Raw genomic sequence first — 20,895 nt, forward strand, 5'->3', positions numbered from 1 at the left:
ATATCACGATTCAATCCATACACTTCAATAGAACCCCCTCTTAGTTTGTTTCTTATGTAAATGGCAGACAAGCTTTTCAATTCAATTATCAAATTGAAGTTCAAAGATAGGCTGCTCTCATGAACTAATGTGAAGGAGTCCAGATTCACTTCCAAACACAATGTTTAACCCAGAGGAAAACAAGTTTAATACAGCAAAGAAAGTCAAGGATGCCCAACAAGAAGCTAAACAATGACAATGATAAAGAAAAGGAGATTTTCTTGACAAATGAAATATATTCAATCAATTATCAATTATCCTTGAATATTTCAAGGAGATATTCTTTACCGAGTATCGACTGGTTACGGTAAAGTCTTCCATTTATAACTAGGAGTTCTGATCTACAGGAACCTATAATCAAACCAGAAGGAAGTACAACCAAAGTCAAATTATAACCTAGTAATTACAACATGGATCAAATAAATGTGTTATACGCATTTGATACGGTGAAAAATTAACTGAAAAGGTTCAAATGTTCTTGGAAGAAAGCTCATGAAGACGCATTTCCAGCTCATCCAATCTTCTTCCCCAATCACTCTTCAAACACAATGGCCTCACTTTGCTATAGTCCACGCCATCCTCTTCCTCTTCCCTGTTCCTGCCCGCAGACGATAACCCCTCTCCAACTATCTTCGTTTTCTTCTTCTGAGTCTCTTTTCGTTTCTTGGCAGCTGCTCTCTGCATAGCGAAAAGCACTTCTGACCCGCTTATATCTCGACTGCTCTCCTCTTGTTTCTGCTTTTTCTGTTTTGGGACGTTTATATTGGTGGGTTTGGGGTTGGGGTTGGATTTGAGTTTTGTAAGAATTGAACGGCCTAAGACTCCGAAGTCTCGGTCTGGTTGTGGCTGAGACTTGGCCGAGACGACGGTGAGGGGGAGAGGGGTTAGACGTGGTTTGGGGATGAGAGGGTGGAGTGGTGGTGGCGGGGACAGGTAGTACGATGTCCACATGGTGGTGGTGGTGTGTGGTTTGGGTTTTCGGGTTGACCATATACATAAAAGGGAGCTAAAGTCGGGTTGTCGACATTTTCTGTTGGAGTTGCCCGTCTGGGTTATCAACGGGTCCAATCCACGGTTTGGCCCATGGGTTCATGTCGGTTTAGCCCTGAACAGCGGGTCGGGTCAATCCATAATCGGGTAAAGAATGTGCAAAGCTCTAACACAAAACCTCTAGAAACTCATCTTCCCAACTGATCCAAATGAAACATCAAGGACACATATAGGGAAAGACATTCTCTCTCGGTCATTTAGCCATGTTATGTCATCTTTGACACCCTACACTTTGCTGTATAAAAATTAAAATTTGAGTAATGTAAAATTTGAGTAATGTATGCGTCGGAATCAACCATTATTAGGCTTGATCTGTGATCTAAACGGCAAGAAAATATTATATGTTCAAACCTACACGAGTTCACGGGACCCAGGAAAATGGGATGCAAATTTGCTCCCCACTTAAACTTACCCACCCATCTAGCTGAATGTCATGTGTCTTATCTTTTAATCACCCTAACTAAGGTTAACTACGTGGATTTATATTAATATTAATAAATTATATTATCTTCTAACTTTAATTCTTTTCTTTTTCTTTTCCCTCTTTTTCTAAACAAAATAATTTAACCTAACAAATTTAGGGACACTCAAGATTAAACAAATATGACGCCTGGGTATGTATAAATACCATATAAAATTATATAAGGTAGGTTTAGTATGAAAACACATGTATATATATAATAATAAATTATATGAATCTCTAATTTTACTTTAAATCATCTTTTTTTTTCCAGGTACATGACTGTTGAAGCAGGAGGACACCAAAATATGAATTTCACCCAAACAGATTACAACAATTTCATTCAAAGAAGGCGGGCAACTTCATTCAGACTTACCCACCTTTATATAAATTTATATGGTATTTATACATACCCATGCGTTATATTTGTTTAATCTTGAGTGTCCCTAAATTTGTTAGGTTAAATTATGTTTAGAAAAAGAGGGAAAAGAAAAAGAAAAGAATTAGAGTTAGAAGATAATATAATTTATTAATATAAATTTATGTAGTTAATCATGGTTAAAGTGATTAAATGATAAGACACGTGAGATTCAACTACATGGGTGGAGTGGGTAAATTTGGGTGGAGAGCAAATTTGCATCCAGGAAAACGGTAGAAACAATTGATAACATCAAAGTTATTTATCTGCAGTACGTCAAAGTTCTAGTTCTCTGCTCCTTCCCCATATTTATCTGCAGTCAACAGTCTCAACACCGACTCTGTTAGAAAATGAGGCAGCTCTCGTCAGTTAGTCCTAAGCCAAATTTTCACAACAATTAAACCAAACCCTACGTCCCTACCCAATAAATTCTGTTCCAAAATCGACACAAAGTATTGAATATGAATCAATTTTGACCGGCAGTCCCAATTCTTGGAGAAGTCGGTGTCGAGTAGATGTTAGGGAAAGCGTTGCAACTCCTTTTCCCCAAGCTTCCATTCTTCAAATATAAAATGGAAATTGATTCATCAAAATATGGTCATGTTTGTGGTCTCACCATGTTGAAGCCTACATATTAAATTATGGGGCAAACCAAAACCAAGAGCAATTCCAGAATTTTGGCTCACTCATTTGCTACCAACTACCAACCTTAGCTTGTTATATGTCCCAATCATATTGCTCATCAACAAACAAGAAAAATTCTCAATCAAATCCAATAATGCATCATATGGTATGACTATATATGAGGTAATAGGGAAAGGAAAAAACACCTGAAAACAAGCCCTCTACCCGCTGCATTCGTCGCAACTCCCAGCCACCGGGGCTTTGCCATGTGGCTTATTTTTTAATTTTTAGTTAAATATATATAGTTTCATTTAGGGTGCGGCTATTTTCATCCCACTAAATGCTTAGTTTACCCCACGTCTTATTTTTTACCTTTAATGTTCCAATTATATCCTTAAAATTTTAGAAAAAATCTGGTTTTTATTTTTTTTCTTTTATTTTCCTCAATTTGATAAAATCTAAAAATATATACAAACATCTCATCAATATATTTGACGCAAACCTCCATTCTTCTCAAACCACATCCTATATATGTTCTCCTCGATCTCTTTCTTGATTTCTATCTTTACGATTATGAATATACATATATATTTTGAAGCCATAAATAAAATAAAAATAAGAACGAACAATCACACCACATTGTATAACCACCATGTTGAAGATTGAAGTGATTCTCAAATATGATTTGAAAGATGTAGAGAATTGTTTTTTTTTCCGACGTAAAGATGTAGAGAATTGTTGTTGTTTGGATTTTATAGATTTTAGTTTAATATTATATTTTCACAAAAATTCTTGATTATGGGGTCAGTATTAGAATATTTAGTTTAAAATTAAAGTATGGGGTGAACAAAGTATTTGGTGGGGTGACAATAGCCGCACCCTTCATTTATCATCTTCGATCAGAATGCTCATATATGAGTTGTTGTTTGTTTCAACAAACCTTATAAATCGAACCTATTACAAATGATTTCCAACTACCACAATCTAATTTTTTTATGAAAAATATACTAGTCGCCTAGACCTCATTTGGTGTACAACTACATATAACTAGGAAACATGATTGAGATAATCTTTCATTAGATGCCTTGGTTAGAAAACAAGGAATTAAATTACCTCCTTGCGGTTATTCTTAGCTTAGGGCTAGCCTCTCCCTTCGTAAGCCTCAGGGTTGCAAGATGACACTGAGTAGATCAAAAGGCATGTATAACAGGGCGAGCCCAAGTTTTTCAGCCTCGAGCTGCGACTTGTGAGCTCGTTGGGCTTGTCTTCGTGGAGGGAGATAAAATGATCCCGATTGGAGACGACAACAATGTTGGTTTTGGCAGCTGTTCGTGGAGTGAGCTCTTGTGCTTCGTTCTAAATTAGTTTACTAATTGTACACCAATTGAGGTGTGACACAACTAGTGTTTTGCTATCCGAGTTAGGTATATAGTTTATTTTCTTTGCTTGAGGTTCTTTACGAGCTTCTGTGTAAACAATGATGGTTCAAATTTCTTTATCAGAAAGAAATAATTCATCGAAATATTAGCAATATAAATCACTCATCCCGGATTATTAATGGGAGCATACAAAGGGCAAGATCGGCTTGATCCTAGAGCTGAAGTAGAACAAACAAGGTACGTGTACCACACAAACAATTTGTCTTTGCACCATAGAACACTACGTACTATGATCCACCTATATAGAAGCTAATTAACAAAAACCAAAGGTAAGACAATGGTCGAGTATTTCAAAGACCTTTAATGTTTGAAGCTAATGTCATTTTCTCTTCCTATAAATAAGTTTATCTTATATAAAAAAAGTTTAGTCTAATGTCAATTCCCTTCATGAACTTTTAGATAAACAACCCAAGTCTTTGTAATTCCATGTGTCTATTATGGAGTGGAGCCAATTTGAACCTTGACGGGGTACCTATTATGGAGTCTGTCCAAGGGTTTCCAAGTGCGTCACCCTCTCTTACCGGCCTAAGTGCCCGCCAAACCGTACTGTTGCACTTGAAACCTGATCCGAATGCAATTTGCCAAACTCGATCCCCTCGTCTGATCCGACCCTTGGCCTCCAAGTAGGCTAGCTCGTACCATAGCGAACTACTCGACGTGTTCCCAAAACGGTACAATGACATCCTCGATGGCTCTAAATGCCACCCCGTCAGCTGCAGGTTCTTCTCCACTGCATCCAGCACCGCCCTCCCGCCGGAATGAATACAAAAATGCTCGAATGCGAGCTTGAAGTCTGGATTGTACCGCTTCAATTTCGTCTTTGAGATCTTTTTCCTTATAAAATTCACATAGTAGAAGAACTTCTCTGACAATGGAAGCACCAATGGCGCTAGGGCTACGATATTCGTCTTCAGCGCGTCGCCAGCAACTGTTGTTAGCTCTTTTGACAGGGAAAGCTTTCCATTGCCATCCTCCTTCTGTATAGCACATTGGTAAGCTTGCTGATCAGTAGCCTTATGGGTCCTGACTGTGTGCACCAGCTCATATTTGGACCGTGACCGGTCCTTGCTCTTGTTCGACAAGAGAACCGCAGCCCCACCACACCGAAAAATACAGTTGGGAAGCATCATGGACTTGTCATTTCCGAAGTTCGAGTTGGCTGTGATGATCTCAGTGCTGACTACAACGGCAAATGAGTCGGAGGTGTTTCTGAGTATGCATTTGGCAAGGTCAAGAGACATTACGCCGGCGCTGCAACCCATTCAGCTTATGTTAAAGCTCTTGATGCCATTTTTGAGCTTGTAATGGTTGACGATCATAGAGGAGAGGGAAGGGCTTGTACAGAACATGCCGCTGTTCACAATCAGGATGTCAATGTCGTTCGGCTTGACATTGGTTTTCTCGAACAGTGAGTCGAGTGAACCAAACATGGCCGACAAACCGAGAGTCTTCAATGGTAAGGCGGGGCGGACTTAACAAAAACCCGCGCGGTATGTACGTCTCATTGCTTAGACCGGGATATTATCTTCCTCTGGAACTCAAGTGCGTCTGGCTCAAACCAGCCGGTGGCTTCTTTGATTTGCAACAGCCTTTCCACGGTCACTTTTTGTTCCTCGTCCGGCTTGTAGCAGGAGAAATTCACCAGGTAAACCCTTCTGGACCGCTTGGACCAGTAAAGGGCTATGAAGAGGAGAACGACACCAGAAATGGCAAGTTTAGTGGCGGTGTCGATGCTCTGGAGCTGAGCTTCATGGTTGGTCCAGACGTCAGAAATTAACCTTGCTATATCTAGACGGATGAGTGGAACCAGAACCGACCACAAAAGAGGTGCAATCAGAAGATACGTGAGATGCCTAAGCTTCACAGACAGGAAATCCATTCAGAATTTTTCCCACCACGTACAACGTACTTTTTTTCAAGATATGGTTGTTTATGCCAATAATCCATGAAGACCCATAATTTAGAACATATATATGGTGCAGGGAAGTTGTTGAGCATGATAGGGCTCATGCGCCTGGCCAACTAGAGTGGGGTGTGGCCGTAAAGAATGGCAATGTGGAAGGGGAAGGAAGCAAACGGCGGTATAGGGAAATTGTGGGCTACTGACTAGCAATCAAGAACAAGAAATCAAGGATAGATCAAGACTTTATGGCTAAATAACCATACCACTATAACTTAAACTCACTTATTTAAAACGAACCTTTTTTTTCTCTTTTTTTTGACAAAATTTAAAACGAGTCTATATCTATGAACATGACATCCTTCTCCTTGCCCTTCACGCTAGGGCTTGGAGACTTCCTAGAGTACAGAAGCGTAAGGATTTCCTCACCAGGTACGATCTTCTTTGCCATGGACGGGTTCTTCCGCACTAGGCTTCAAAAGGTATGATCTCCAAAATTTGGAGAATAAAATATGGGTATTCTGTTCATGATGTAGGGGATCGATTCTTGTTTCAATTTGATAACAAATGGGATCGTAACTGAATATATTGAAGGAGAAACAGAGGCCGGGTTAAGGATCAAGGCTATTATGACAAGCATTAGCGAGTCGTTGGGTCAGTTGTGCATTATGAGTACCCAACATTGTATCACAGAGAGGAGGAACAGAGGGTCAAAATCTGATTCGACGTCCGAAATCGGGTTCAGAATTGGATGTTGTGTGAGGCTTCTCCATGTGTGAATCCGGAACTTGATCTAATTTTTGAAAAATTTAAAGTTTGTTGTAAGGCATGTGGTATGTTTATTCATGATGTTATGGGTTGTGATCATGAACATTTGCTAAATGAGAAGGATGAAATCCTTCAAGAATTGTCTTTTCAAAGATCTATCAGCCTAGATTGATTATCGATTTCGCTAGTTTGCATAATGAGTATGTTTTATTTTCATGTTCTTTCACAGTACATGTGTTTGTTTATGTTTGGTATTTATATTTGCATTTTCTTTATGTTTTGGAATGGTTTTGGCTTAGTCCCCCATTCTTTATGTATTTCTCTTCTTTCATTAATAAAAGACCTGATAAAAGACGGGTGGTGGGTTCCCGGTTGTAACGGTCCTCTTCGAAAGCTGAATGGGTGCTCTGTCACCTATCAAACTGCTACAGATGACCTAATATCGCTTGATCCTTATCAAACTATTTTTTTTAAAAGAGTATTTTTCAAATATTGTTTTTTTATCAGATAAACAAATGTTACAACGAACATATCGTGAGTCGAACACACAATCTCCCACTAACAAACAAGAGACTATGCCTTTAAACAAGTACTCCAAGTTCTTTTAATTTCACCTTTTGTTTTTCTCTTTAAACAATTTATTTAATAGAAAAGTCCAGTATAATGTCAATGTGTCCCCCTTCACAGACATTTACTAAAATTACAAGGAAAACAAAAAAAAAGTCACCTAAGAAATAGAAAAAATGCACAATAAATCCCCAGCCACAAATAATTCCACACGGCCATCAGGGAGTAAGAGACCCAAATTACCCTCGAACCACACAACGCCACGTGGAGACCCTACTACAGCGCGACTGGCACCTTGACCGGGTACCTATCTATGCAGTCCATCCACGGGTTGCCTAGCTGGTCCCCTTCCACGACTGGCCTGATCGCCCGCCAAACCGCGCTGTTACACTTGAAACCCGACCCGAACGCAATCTGCCAGATCCGATCCCCACGCCCGACCCGCCCTTTTGCCTCCGCGTACGCCAGCTCATACCACAGCGAGCTACTCGACGTGTTCCCGAACCGGTGCAACGTCATCCTCGACGCCTCCATGTGCCGCTCCGTCAGGTTCAGATTCTTCTGAATCTCGTCCAGCACCGCCCGGCCGCCGGCGTGGATGCAGAAATGCTCGAAGGCCAGCTTGAAGTCCGGGATATAAGGCTTCACTTTCGCATTCGATATTTTCTTTCTCAGAAGGGTCACGAAGAAGAAGAATTGCTCGGAGAACGGGAGCACTAGAGGGCCCAACGTTGTTATATTAGTCTTCAGCGCGTCGCCGGCGACCGCCATTAGCTCACGCGCGAGGGAGACGCCGACTTTCCCCTTGTCGTCTTCGCGCTGGTAGACGCAGTGGTAGGACCGCTCGTCGGAGCCTTTGTGGGTCCGGACTGTGTGGACGAGCTCGTACTTGGACCGGTTGCGGTCTTTGCTCTTGTTGGAGAGGAGCACGGCGGCGCCGCCGGAACGGAAGATGCAGTTGGGGAGGAGCATGGACTTTTCGTTGCCGAAGTACCAGTTTAGAGTTATGCTTTCGGTGCTGACTACTACGGCGTAGGAGTTGGGGAGGGCTTTTAACAAGTCCTTGGCGAGGTCGATGGAGATTAGGCCGGCGCTGCAGCCCATTCCGCCGAGGTTGAAGCTCTTGATGTCGGTTTTGAGTTTGTAGTGGTTAACGATCATGGCGGAGAGTGACGGCGTTGGGTTGAAAAGGCTGCAGTTGACGATGAGGATGTCAATGTCTTTGGGCTTGACTCCGGTTTTTTTGAATAAGGAGTCGAGCGCGCCGAACATGGCGGACTCGGCCTCGGACCGGGCCTCGTCTATGGAGAGTTTGGGAGGTTTTGATGTGATTCCAGGAGCTAAGTATGTTTCATCTCCTAAACCGGACCGGTTCGATATCCGCCGCTGGAACTCAACTGATTCAGGGCTGAACGCGCCGGTTTCCTCCGTCATTTTCAGAAACGCCTCCATCGACATTTTTCTTTCCTCGTCAGGTTTGTAGCATGAAAAGTTGACCAGGTAAACCGGTCTGGACCGTTTGGACCAGTAGAGGGCTAGGAAGAAGAGGACCAGTCCTGAACCGGCGAGCCTTGTGGCGGCGTCCATGCTTTCGAGCCGGACGGCTTGGTTGGACCATACCTCGGTAACGAACCGGGTTATGTCTACACCAGTTAGCTGTACCAAAACAGACGCGAACAAGGGCGCGATGAGGAGAAACAAGAGAATGGTAGCTGGGTTGCATGAGTAGCCATACCCAAGCTTGACGTACTTGAGCTTAACGGACTGTAGAAAGTCCGGCAAGCGCTGTTTGATCCTGATGACGGCGGAGGAGGAGTCCTTGTTGAAGTCCATCTCCGCTGTAAGTCTCTCCTTATCCATCTCTATGCTGTTAGCGTTACCCTCCATTTACTTTGATTTCGAACTCTATCTACTCGTGTGTCTGCGAAAATGCAAGCAAACTAGAACTAGTTGTCTTCAAGCTATGACCGTAAAAACATGAGAGAGCTAGAAGCTATATATGTGATTGAGCAGGAGAAGCCCAACACGGCTAGCCAAAGCCAGAGTGAGATGTGAACCTGAAGAATAGGGGAAGCTATATAGAGAGAAAGAGATGGAAGGCTATAGTACCCACATGGAGATGGGATATGGGATATAATAGTCAGCAAGTTACTGCAAGAAAGCTGGAATGATGGTGTTGAATTAATGGAGGAGGAGTAGTTTCCCTAACAAGGGGGAGGCTGATGATGGATAGGAAGATAGCTCAACCACCAAAAGATTTTAGTACAAGACTAAATTAATGCTTTAGGGATTTTGGGTACAAAATTTTCCAAAGCTTCTGGTTTTGGAAATGTTTCATTTTTTTATTTTTTTTGGGCTGTGGTGGTGGTGGTGGGATGGGAGCAAGAGGGGGGAAGTGGAGTGATTTGACCAGGGAGCCCCTCCCACAAGAGGGGGTTGCTTTCTTTCAAGTAAGCTCAAATCTGGGGTCTTCTTCCTTTTGGGGTTTTATGAGAGTTTGCACATTCTTGACATTTCCATTATGTGCAGAGGTGAAAGGGGTGTGAGGAGAAAGGGTCCACTCTGCTGGTTATTGTTGAGGAATACTTTTTTTTTTTTTGGCGAGGATTGTTGAAGAATATTTGGAGGATAACCTATCTTGGCAATGTGGAAGAAGAAGGAAGCAGAGGGCGGTTTGGGGAAGTCGTGCTACTTTGGTGGTGAGTTTTTGGGTGGGTGTGTGTGGGCTGACTACTGTGACTAGCCATCAAGGAACAATAAATTGGACTAACGTGTTCCAAGTCAAGTTCTTTTTAACATTACTTCCCCACCAAACTAGACCAACACATTACCATTTTTATCCATTAAGCTTTTGTTCGATAGTTTTTCTAAAGGAAACTCGAGATTTCAGATTTTAAGATGAAGTTAATCGATAGGGATACTTGAGTGTTCTTACTATGTTCAATCGATTTAATTACACGACTGTTTTTATTACGTTCGAAGAGTTTAGTTTTGTGACAATGTACGGAACAACAAACGAATCGCATCTATCATCATAGGCGGATGTATTCAAGGACCAAGGGGTGCCCTCCAACTTTTATCTCAATGTATTTTACTACAAAAACTTGGCCGAATTAAACCAAACCTAACTTAAACCATAACATTGGCACCCCTCGCTGGCTCACTCCCTCATATTTTAGCAGCTCTTGTTGTTTAGTTATGCTAATTACTTCTTTTAGAAAGCATTTCTTAAAGAAAATAGTTAATTTAGTCCTATTCTTAGTACAATTATGTTTTTACCTTACAAATTAAGAGAAATTTTAAATACACACCTTTAATCTCTTAATACACACTCTTATTGTTTTATGTTTCTATTGAGATTTTATAGGTAAGCTAAATGACTAAAACATACATCTGTTATTAAAAAAAAAAAAATCACGCTAGAAGTATTCTTTTCAACGTCTTCTACCCTAAAATAGTCGAAAGCATGTCTTCTCCCCTAACCCCAATTCTTCTCCACAATTCATTTGGGTTTTTTTTTATCCGTATCAGCTTTAGTTTGATCTTACAGATCATATTGTCAAGTACTACATCTTTATCAGCTTTAGTTTGATCTTGCAGATCATATTGTCAAGTACTGCATCTTTATCATGACATGTTTTATCGAATAACTAGCTATTTATGTTTAATAGCTACTGTACTTCTACACTTGTACTAGCTTGTGAATTTTGAAAACTTGTATTGGTGATTTAGAGTTGGGATATAATAATAATCATTTGATTATAAATTGAATAATGATAACCACAAATTTCTAGCAAAAATTAGACGAAATAATATATAAAAAGAGGTACCAAATAGTAAATATATATTAATTATATTAAATAACGGAATATTTCATAAATTCAGGGCATTTTAGGCAGTTTGAGATGTGTATTAAGTATAATACTGAAATGAAAAACTTGATAGGTGGTGTATTAAGATATTAGGGGTGTGTATTTAAAATTTCTCACAAATTAATTTAATTAGATCACTGAAACCTAAAGTTTGTATATACTGTACTCCATAAATAATGGCAGCATATTCATATAAAAAATGATGCTTAATTGGGTCTTTTCATTTTTGTTCTTACATCCGTCAATATGAGTAAATGATCGACAATTCTTGGACTCTTCAAGAGGAAAAATGTTAAATATATCTAAAGCTTGTATATTAGTACACATTTATTATTATTGAGGAACTCTAATACTAAAGCAAGAGTTCTCGAAATCCTCCCATATCAACAAAAATTAACTCTAATACAATGATTTTCGCAATACGCAAAAGCGATGAGTTAGTTTATGTATAATTTAGTTTACGACTTTATTATATTATAGTAAGTTTTCAGCTATCAAGTTTACCTTATATTTTTTAACCTTCTTATATTGGCCGCTCTCATATATGATTTCTGGCTCCGCCCCTGTTTATCATAATTTAAATATTTTTAGAGACTCTGTTACTTTGAAACAATAAAAATGTGGGATAAAGAACTGGTCTAGAAATGACTGTCTTCATCTTGTTGTCTTCTTTAATAATTAGGCAATAGTTGGGAAGAGGAAAGCTACTCTTCACTGTTTCTGTCGATTTTCTCAGGCTATTTACCTAATATAGTTAATAAAATTTATGAATAAGCTTGAAGCTTTTAAAAAGCTTGACTTTCCCACCTTAATAACCATTTCCAAAATCCAAAATCTGAATCACCAAAGGCACTATAATCCCAATGAATCCCAAGTTCCCAACTACAAGTCTTCTTTTATAGCAAACAGACAAAGAGAGAAGAAGTGAAAGTACACCTCTTACTAAAAAAAAGGGTAGCAGGTCCATTTTCTTCGGAAATGAATAACCCTTGTTCTTCACAACAACAATTATTGGCAAACTAATCTCTCATTTTCCGATCAAGATTGTTTGATAAAACCGTTTATATCGAACCTTGTTTCACAAGAAAGACGTGTGTCCGCTCTAATATGCCAAGTTCTAGCTACATGAATTGTACGTGAGACACAAAATCTGGGTTTGGTTTCTGTTTTGGTCCTAGCAAGCTATCATCTTCTACAATCCCCCATCACATCACTGGTGTAAAGTACTGGTAAAATTAATCAGAGAATTAATGTTTAGCCAAGCAAGAGTGACACATGAACTATCACATCACTGGTGTAAAGTACTGGTAAAATTAATCAGAGAATTAATGTTTAACCAAGCAAGAGTGACACATGAACAATAGCTAGTGTAACTTATAACTAGAAACCAATTCAATAAATGATATCAAGTGGCACCATACATAGGGTCCAATATATCTGTGTTATACCTGTTGTTAACTGTCACCTAACAATAGGGCATATAGAAATTAATTGTAACAGCAATCTAATAAATAAAGGAAGCTGGGTTTGGGGTTTCTGCCCACCAAGCAAAAAATAGAGTGGGGTTTTGGGTGATTGGGTGCAGTCATGGCTATTAAGGATCTTTAACCTTGAGGTTTGTTTTCCTCTTCTTTTTAGATTCTTGGTAGTCAAGTAGGAGGGCCTAATTTATAATTGTAAATGATTCTATAGTGCATAGTTTTCACAAAAGTTTTGATTTTTGATGTTGAGATTTTGTGCTTGGGTAGTTGGGTGTTAATGGAAACCCTACGACATTAAATCGAATGATTATTTTTGACGACACAAATGCGGAAAGTCTTCAGTACACCGTCGTGTATTAATGTATTTCACATATCATGTGGAAAACTAAAGCCTCGTTTGTTTCGTGAAAAGTAAGCACTAGGAAAAGAAAGTTGTTCATTTTCCGCATTTGGGGAAGCGAAAGGAAATGAAACACTTTCTTGATGAAAGAGAAAATGTGGAAGAAAGTGGTTGCTTCCAAAATCCAAAAGAACCACTTTCCCTGCATTAATTACTCACAACACAATATTTTAATATATTTGTTACCAAACATCGAAATAGAAAGTTCTAATGAAATTTTATTTCCGTTCTCCTTTCCTTCCCATGGGAAAGAGGAAGGAACCACTTTCTTTTTCCACGAACCAAACGAGGTCTAAGATTAACTAGGCATAAATACATATGCATGTATGTATATAGATGGTTAAATTTTGTACTTGCACACTGTCGTGTATACAAGAACTTTCCATTACCGACGAGAATTTAAATGACTTGAAATTTGACCCGTTTGTATTGAAATAACTTTGGTATGACATATGATGAAAAAGAGAACTTAACTTTCAGGTTCCTGCTTGTAGAAACATATAATGAGTTATATGGAACCAAATATCGCAAGATTGTCTTAAAATTGCAGAAGATAGATATAGAATGTTCGTTCCTTTATTACAGAATAGCATATGAAGAATTCCCGACTTCACTATAATGAACTGCAATCATTTTCTCAAAAGAAATGATTGGTTCGGTTCATATAACTAGTTAAGCACCCGACCTCATTTTTGAGGATCCATATCTGGTATTCTGGTTAGTGCAGACTCTACACTAATCACCACATGCTCCCAGTTTCACATGCCTTCATGTACCACTATGCATTTAATATATGGCTCAGCATTATACGCATAATAGGCCAAAATTGGTCAGAAGAATCAATCGGAGCTGGAAAAGAAAGACTTTGTTATGACCTGCACAGACAAGTAAATCAAAGAGTCAGTCTTGCCTGCATTCCACATGAACTCTCAGACAGAGGGAGAGAGAGAGAGATAGAGAGGATTATCACCTTGATCCTTCAGTGTTAGTTTCTTCATTTTTCCACACTATATCCTTCAACCCGGATGAGAAATTTTTATAGAACTGAGATTACAAAGTTATAGAACTGAGATTACAAAGAATAAGAGCAAAAAATCAGCAATAACAACTTCTTGTTTAATTTGTGATAAAGAGGAGGAAAAATGAAGCTTAAAAGTTATTGCATTTCATGATTCGTCAGTCGATCATGATTAATCAATCCTTTCCTTTTCCTACAATAGAAGCTTAAAAAAACTTGAAGGTGAAATTCAGTGATGACTTGCCTTGTGAAACTCTAGTGTGTCACCGCCAGTTTTCCTGAGTTCTACCATGTGCACGGAGGGAGCCACCTCGAACACCTTATGTAACAAGATAAAATTCGACAGATTATAAGTTTATAACCAAATTTTACACTTACACAAGTAAACATCATTTTATCTAAATGTTCACTTCTTCCTAAATTTGATTGTGAACTTCTTTTCCAGAATATACAAGTACAAGTATACACGTTATCTAACAAGTCTGTACCTCAGTGGCTACAGACAGGTGACCCTTCCTTCCATGCTTATCACCTTGCAACTTCATCTGAAAAAGCTTATGATTAGAAAAGATATGCAGCATTTTTTTTCAGAAGTTACTTGCATTAAGTCATATGCAGTGTAACATCAGAGAGAGTAAAACTCATTACCTTGTAGTCTTTCTTGCGAATATTAAAGCCCAAAGGCTTTGCAGTTTCCTCAATCTTACTCATGATTTCATTTGCAGGGCGTTGAGAAGTAAAACGGGTTTCTCGTTTCACAAGACCCTAAAGAATTCCAAATTACCAGAAAGCAGCAATTGTTATCAGAATAATTTTGGGCGCTACAAAGAAATTAGGAACATTGTATGCTACTTGGCACTTACCATCTGCTTCTCAAATAAATTTTCTAAATTGAAACTCTGTGACCGAGAAATAAGCTCAAAAGCATTCATTGATGTAGGTTTTTCTCTCCTTTCTGTTACAAAATTTTCCTACAACCAAACAAAAAAAGAGAAAAACTGATTCAGCAATGAGAAATCTCAAAAGACAATCAAATTTTTCTAAAACGATCTTCTGAATAAAGAGAAGCACAGACTTCATGTTAGAGAGAAATAAATAAAGAGATCTGACTAAAAGTCTTACCTTCGAATTGTTGAAAACAGCATCCACATCATCAAGATTTATGTTATCTTCTTCTTTAAATTGTGCTGGCTTGTAATCTTTCTTAAACCAATCATTTTCTAATATCTCAGGAATTGTCATCCTCTGCATAAAATGAAAAAAGAGCACCTATCAAGCTATTCTTCTATAATACAGGATCAAACCTGGCATGAGATATATGCACCAAATTACAGAGTTTCTATGCCCACAGCTTATTAACAATGATATAATTTTTTTTCTTTTTTTCTTTTTTCAGAACATATGTGAAGATCACATGGATTCGATAAATAATATTGGCACAGAAACTGAGTTTTGAAACTCACTGTAGCAGGGTTTGGATCAAGTATACGGTGTATCAGTTTCTTTGCACCAGATGAGAACCATGCTGGACATGAAAATTCAGCTTTGCATATCTGAAATTCACAGTAGCATGCACTGTTATGTTATATGAGATTCCTTTCTTTCAAACAGCAGAAGCTAAAGCTTGGTTATACATACTTTTCGGTACAAAGCTATTAGATTTGGTTCATCAAAAGGCAGGTAACCAGCCATAAGTACAAAAAGGATCACCCCGCAAGACCAAACATCAGATGATTTACCCTCGTATCCTTTATTATTGAGAACCTGATACACACATACCAAATTTGTGAAACAGTTAGATAAAACCTAAAAAGCAATTAACTAGTTTAATGAAGTCAGAAACATATACCTCAGGAGCAACATAATTTGGAGTCCCACAGGCAGTATGAAGCAGCCCATCTTCCTGCAATGAAAAAATATATAGCGTGTTCTTGAGCATTTCATAATATCCATGGTCTTGTAATTGGGCAAAATCAAAGGCAAGTAAAGGAGAAGATACATGGTCAATGGAACATGACTTAATTAAAACTTCCAATCAACAACAACATCACAGATACTCCTCAAAGGAAGGGGAAGTTCTTGTTTTCTAATTTGAGTAACCTACATCTCACAATTGGATATGACTAAAATATAGAACCAACACAAGAAATTACTCACCCGCACTTGTTGTTCAAATGTACTCAATCCAAAATCTGAAATTTTAAGGACACCGAATGAATCTAAGAGAAGATTCTCTGGCTGCAAAAGATGTAGTCTAAAGTTAATCAAATTATTACTCTAGAAACTAAAATTTCAACCCTGAACACACCAAGTAACCAATAAATTCAGGAATAAAGTTGCAGAGTCTGCAAACCTTTAAATCCCTATGGTACACGCCTCTACTATGACAGTAATCCACGGCATTAATGAGCTGCTGGAAGTATCTCCTGGCATTGTCCTCTTTCAGTCTCCCATTTTTGGCCTATGCAAACAGAAATGCAATAAGGAGAATGCTTTCTGGATCAAACATAAGACTTGTGTCCTAAAAAATCAAAGAAACAGTTTTGTGCAACCCAATCATGTAGGGTCAAACAGAAATTGCTTACTATTTCGTCGAAGAGCTCACCCCCATCAACAAACTCGAGAACAATGTAGATCTTAGTTTTGCTTGCCATAACCTATGCACAAACACAAAAAACATCACTCAGAATTCCCAGAAATCCTTTCCTGCAATCGACTGCATATCATTTTCATATGGTACCTCAAACATTTGCGTCACATTCGGGTGTTTGATCAGCTTCATCGTCGATATCTCTCTTTTTATCTACCAATTCAAGCACCAAAACAGAAATCAGACATCAATATCTACATTCTGGCCTCACATTACAAATCTACAACCAACTCATATATTCGCAACAACAACAAAAAATCAACATCAACACATATACTGGCCCACCTGTAGTATATCAAACACCAATTATTGATATAAAACAAACATTCCCTGACCCACCAACTCAATCCATCTGCCCTCCAATCTCTATAGTATAAACTTTAAACAATATCAAACGCAGAGAAATTAAGGTCAAGAGCATTTTTTGTTATAAAAAATAAAAGTTAACAACAAATACAAAGGACTATGATCATCTAATAGGTGGTGGGTTCATACACTGCCGAAGAACTAACATGATTACTGATGATCACCATATATATCAATCAATAATCCAACATTTCATAATGAACATGATGTATAAAGCTAATAATAAAGATAGTTACATACATGCTCAACCATCTTGTGCTTGAGGACTTGCTCACGATCAAGGATTTTGATGGCCACGCACTGCCCTGTTTCGGTGTTCTTGGCGAACTTGACCTTGGCAAAGGTACCCTCCCCGAGAGTCTTACCCAGCTCGTACTTGCCGACCCGGGTCCTCATCCTCGGCGACTTGGGAGCACTCATCCTCCTATGATCAAGATCACACGGCTCAAGTTTCCCAACTGCGTCCGACCTCCGGCGGCTCAAGCTTCGATCTTTGTTCTACTGGGTCTGTGTTTCTTTAACGTTCGGGCAAATTTTGGGTGGCAGAGAGAACAGAGTGGCAGGATATGAAAGAAGAAGAAGAAGGAGGAGAATATAGAAGAAGATTATGATTATCGTGTTGGGAACGTGTGGGGCCCAAAGAAGGAAGGATGGAGTGGTGGCTTACCATATGATTTTTTGTACTGCCTTAACCGGAAGCCAATCATCCACATGCAATGCAGAAGTTCAAGTTTCCATGGCTGCCTGCGTATCCTGGCTATTTTGTCGTTGTTTCATCAATCATTGCATTGCTTGTTTTCCCAAAATACCCACCCCTGGTGAAAAAACTAGGGCGAAACAGGGTGGTGGTGACTCTGTTTTCACTAATTTTCCGATCTTTACAGCTATTCGCGCTCAGCACGATACCAGATTAACACAAATAACTTAACGGAGCGCGAGTAATTCTATTTATAGCTATATATAAAGGATGAGGACTATGACCAAAAATCTTTGTGAGAGGAGATATGAGTTTGATATCTTGTCGATCTGCGAGTGTGTATATTGATGATTCTACCACACTGTGCTGTTTTTTCTTCTTCTATTTTTGCCTTACTTGAAATTTATGGTCGCAAATATAGCAAAATGTCAATTAAGCTTTTAGCTAAAATAGCTTAAATTTCTACAAAAAATTACAGTTCTTTCTACTTTAGCTAATTTACTCAATCATTTAAATGCAGATGAATTAGCTTAAATGTATTTATTTTTTTCTTTTTAAAAGGGTTTGGAGCTTAAATGTATATTTACTCAATCACATAATATATTTGTTAAAAAAAAATCACATAATATATCACAAAAGAGCCGTAATTTACAAATATATAAATTACATAATATATATATATATATTTTACATTACCATAATTTACAAAAAGTCTTATCACGCTTTCTATATTAGTATATTTAAAAGCAAGATGGCTAAAAATTGTAATGGACAGTCACTTTTCACATATAGCATTTGGTAATTGGTATCTTGCCCAAAGTTACTGATCTGTATATTTTTAATATCGAACCTAACAGACGTGGATAATAATGTAATAATGTTAGTTATGGAGGAAAGACAAAACATCATGATGTATGGTATCGATCTCAGTCATCTCACTACCAGAAAAAAGGGTGCAATTATAAATACGGGATATTTGGATATTCTAGTTGACTTGGGTCATTAGGGGGATGCATCTGGGAAACTTCGAATGTATGAACTCAGTGTGTTAGCTCCACATGAATAGATCATATATGTATCTTTCAAAAGACGTGAATTCTTGATAAAATTGTGCCCACAGACCATTTGAGTGGTTTACATGGAATGAAGTTTGCAGGTTTGGCTCTAAACTAGTTTGCAATTGAATATGAAAAATTAGTTTTGCAAATAATGCAGTCCATGCCGATTCAATTACCATATATAGGTTAAGAGGGGGATTTTTAAGCACCGATTAAACGTTATGTCGATTTAGGTTAAGAGGGGGATCTATACAACTGGTACATGATCTATGTCGATTTAGGTTTTAATAATGGAAAAATTGTAGTGTCATTCGGTTCGACCCAAATGATGTTGTCATACCATTGAAATGCATTGTTAGCATATGTCTTTTCTACCTCTGTCATTTTTTTTATTCATTTTCTGATTTGATTCAATAAATATAGAACAACAATAATCATGAACATTCAAAGTTTATAGTAACCGTAAAAATTCATTCCTAACAAAACTTTTGTCATGAATGATAGTGCTACAAACTCTTAAATTGGGCCTAACTTCAAATTTTGTTCAGGAGTTATGCAAAACCTCTTGGGTCTGGTCCGTGCCTAGATCTATAATTGAATGCCCAAGACATTGAACCGGTCGAGTCGACAATAAACAATATCCTAATGATCGTTCCAAAGAATCAACATGTTCTTTGTTCTTTTGACAATAACACATAAAAAATGATGCTTAATATACGCTTAATATTTTCTTGATCCAATGAAACTCGAGCAAAAAGTCCTTACTTGCTATGTTGGCCATTAGTCATTACAGACTTTGTTAACTCTCAAGAATGAATCAGTGCTACCTTCTTTGAATCCTTTTGCCATCCACCCTAGCTAGATAAACTTGGGGAATAAATCACATTCTTCCCAAACTAGTTTTATATACCAAGCACATATCCTATATATGATAGTTGACTAGCGTATGAAGCTAGCTAGAGTGAAGAATGGACCAACCCTAGTTATATATTGGTGATGGCCGGAGTGATAGAAGATCTTGGCGGGACGGCAATTAGCTAGGTTCGGCTAGTAACTACTACCCAAGTTAAACCCTCTACACAAAAGCTAGTGAAAGCCTTCACATTGTATGCATATCACGTTGACCTTCTTAAAATTCCCAGCAACTTCTTGCCAAGTAAATTATATTTTCGCTTCAACTAGTAGGTATTGTTTATGTTTCGATGAAAACTTACTAGGGTACATTCTATATGATTTTTGGAGGTAAAGTTGAATTCATTACATCAACTGTTCAAATTTAGGTATCAGACTATCAACACCGTAAATAGGAACATTGAGGGGTGAACAACCAAAACCCCGATAGGGTAGCTCTAGAACCCAATTAGAAAGTGAACATATGATTATACTTCATTTCAGAAAGATAATTATACGAAGCATTGGATGCCATATTAATCACGAGATGATCTTACTTTTTAAGAAGAAAAAGGAGATCAGAATTTCTACAATTGTTCTGCTAGGTCAAGTAGCAAGACAGGGTTTGGGGGTAGATCCTATATTTTTAGCTTTATATGAGAGGGATCGCTTTCATTTTAACTTGAGGGCTGCTCCTGCTCAGGACATTGACTCATTGCGCCCTACTTCAACTTTCGTGGACATTGAAATTAAACAACTCTCCAAAGAAAAACTGTGGATGAGGCCTCTAAGTACGACCTCTAATGAAGTTGGGTTTCTATGCTAATTAAGCACGGCCAAAATCCTCACCAGTAGTTTATAATCCAAACAAACAAGTCACTTGTCAAACAAGCCAGAACTATATAATATACGAAAACACATCAAATCTACCCCAGATAGCTTCACAATGAGTTGTGTAGTCCTAGCCTGATACGTAATCGAATTACCTGTTTCATATTTATTCTCTCATTAACAATTAACAAATAGCAACTTTGATAGAAAGGCACGTCTGATGTGTAGCTCAATCAGACTCAACTTGTAGGCTGTGGCTATAACAGTATGATCTAGCAAAACCAGAGCGCCAATGTCATGGGACTCTTGCTAATCTCTTAGCTCCCTAGCTAGCTACACCCTACACACACACACTCTCTCTCTCTC

At 38.3% G+C, this 20,895-nt stretch overlaps 2 protein-coding genes and 1 pseudogene across 2 annotated transcripts; all 3 read right to left on the bottom strand.

The window, feature by feature from the left end:
- Window positions 1-4,465: 4,465 nt before the first annotated feature.
- On the bottom strand, window positions 4,466-5,909 carry LOC101309977 (annotated as a pseudogene).
- Window positions 5,910-7,243: 1,334 nt separating this feature from the next.
- On the bottom strand, window positions 7,244-9,182 carry LOC101298249 (3-ketoacyl-CoA synthase 1-like). Its single transcript, XM_004306574.1, has one exon. It carries the CDS (start codon window positions 9,150-9,152, stop codon window positions 7,542-7,544), a length of 1,611 nt encoding a protein of 536 aa, XP_004306622.1. The 5' UTR covers window positions 9,153-9,182; the 3' UTR covers window positions 7,244-7,541.
- Window positions 9,183-13,544: 4,362 nt separating this feature from the next.
- On the bottom strand, window positions 13,545-17,714 carry LOC101298539 (CBL-interacting serine/threonine-protein kinase 9-like). The gene is made up of 15 exons (XM_004306575.1): window positions 17,293-17,714; window positions 16,777-16,839; window positions 16,622-16,693; window positions 16,390-16,497; window positions 16,194-16,274; window positions 15,886-15,939; window positions 15,675-15,800; window positions 15,500-15,589; window positions 15,159-15,281; window positions 14,900-15,007; window positions 14,685-14,801; window positions 14,525-14,581; window positions 14,281-14,355; window positions 13,989-14,062; window positions 13,545-13,893 (listed from the first exon to the last, which is right to left on the bottom strand). The coding sequence occupies exons 1-15, from the start codon at window positions 17,470-17,472 to the stop codon at window positions 13,887-13,889; spliced, it is 1,335 nt and encodes a 444-aa protein (XP_004306623.1). The 5' UTR covers window positions 17,473-17,714; the 3' UTR covers window positions 13,545-13,886.
- Window positions 17,715-20,895: the final 3,181 nt, after the last annotated feature.

Source organism: Fragaria vesca, linkage group LG7, assembly GCF_000184155.1.
Source record: "Fragaria vesca subsp. vesca linkage group LG7, FraVesHawaii_1.0, whole genome shotgun sequence".
Lineage (NCBI taxonomy): Eukaryota > Viridiplantae > Streptophyta > Magnoliopsida > Rosales > Rosaceae > Fragaria > Fragaria vesca.

What these genes read in the sequence shown, in the direction of transcription:
- LOC101298249 (XM_004306574.1), bottom strand. Translation starts at nt 9,152, where the DNA reads ATGGAGGGTAACGCTAACAGCATAGAGATGGATAAGGAGAGACTTACA.
- LOC101298539 (XM_004306575.1), bottom strand. Translation starts at nt 17,472, where the DNA reads ATGAGTGCTCCCAAGTCGCCGAGGATGAGGACCCGGGTCGGCAAGTAC. An exon ending in ATGTGACGCAAATGTTTGAG is followed by an intron (nt 16,694 to 16,776) that starts GTACCATATGAA and finishes GTTTGTGCATAG; the next exon opens with GTTATGGCAAGCAAAACTAA. An exon ending in TTGATCCAAACCCTGCTACA is followed by an intron (nt 15,282 to 15,499) that starts GTGAGTTTCAAA and finishes CATTTTATGCAG; the next exon opens with AGGATGACAATTCCTGAGAT.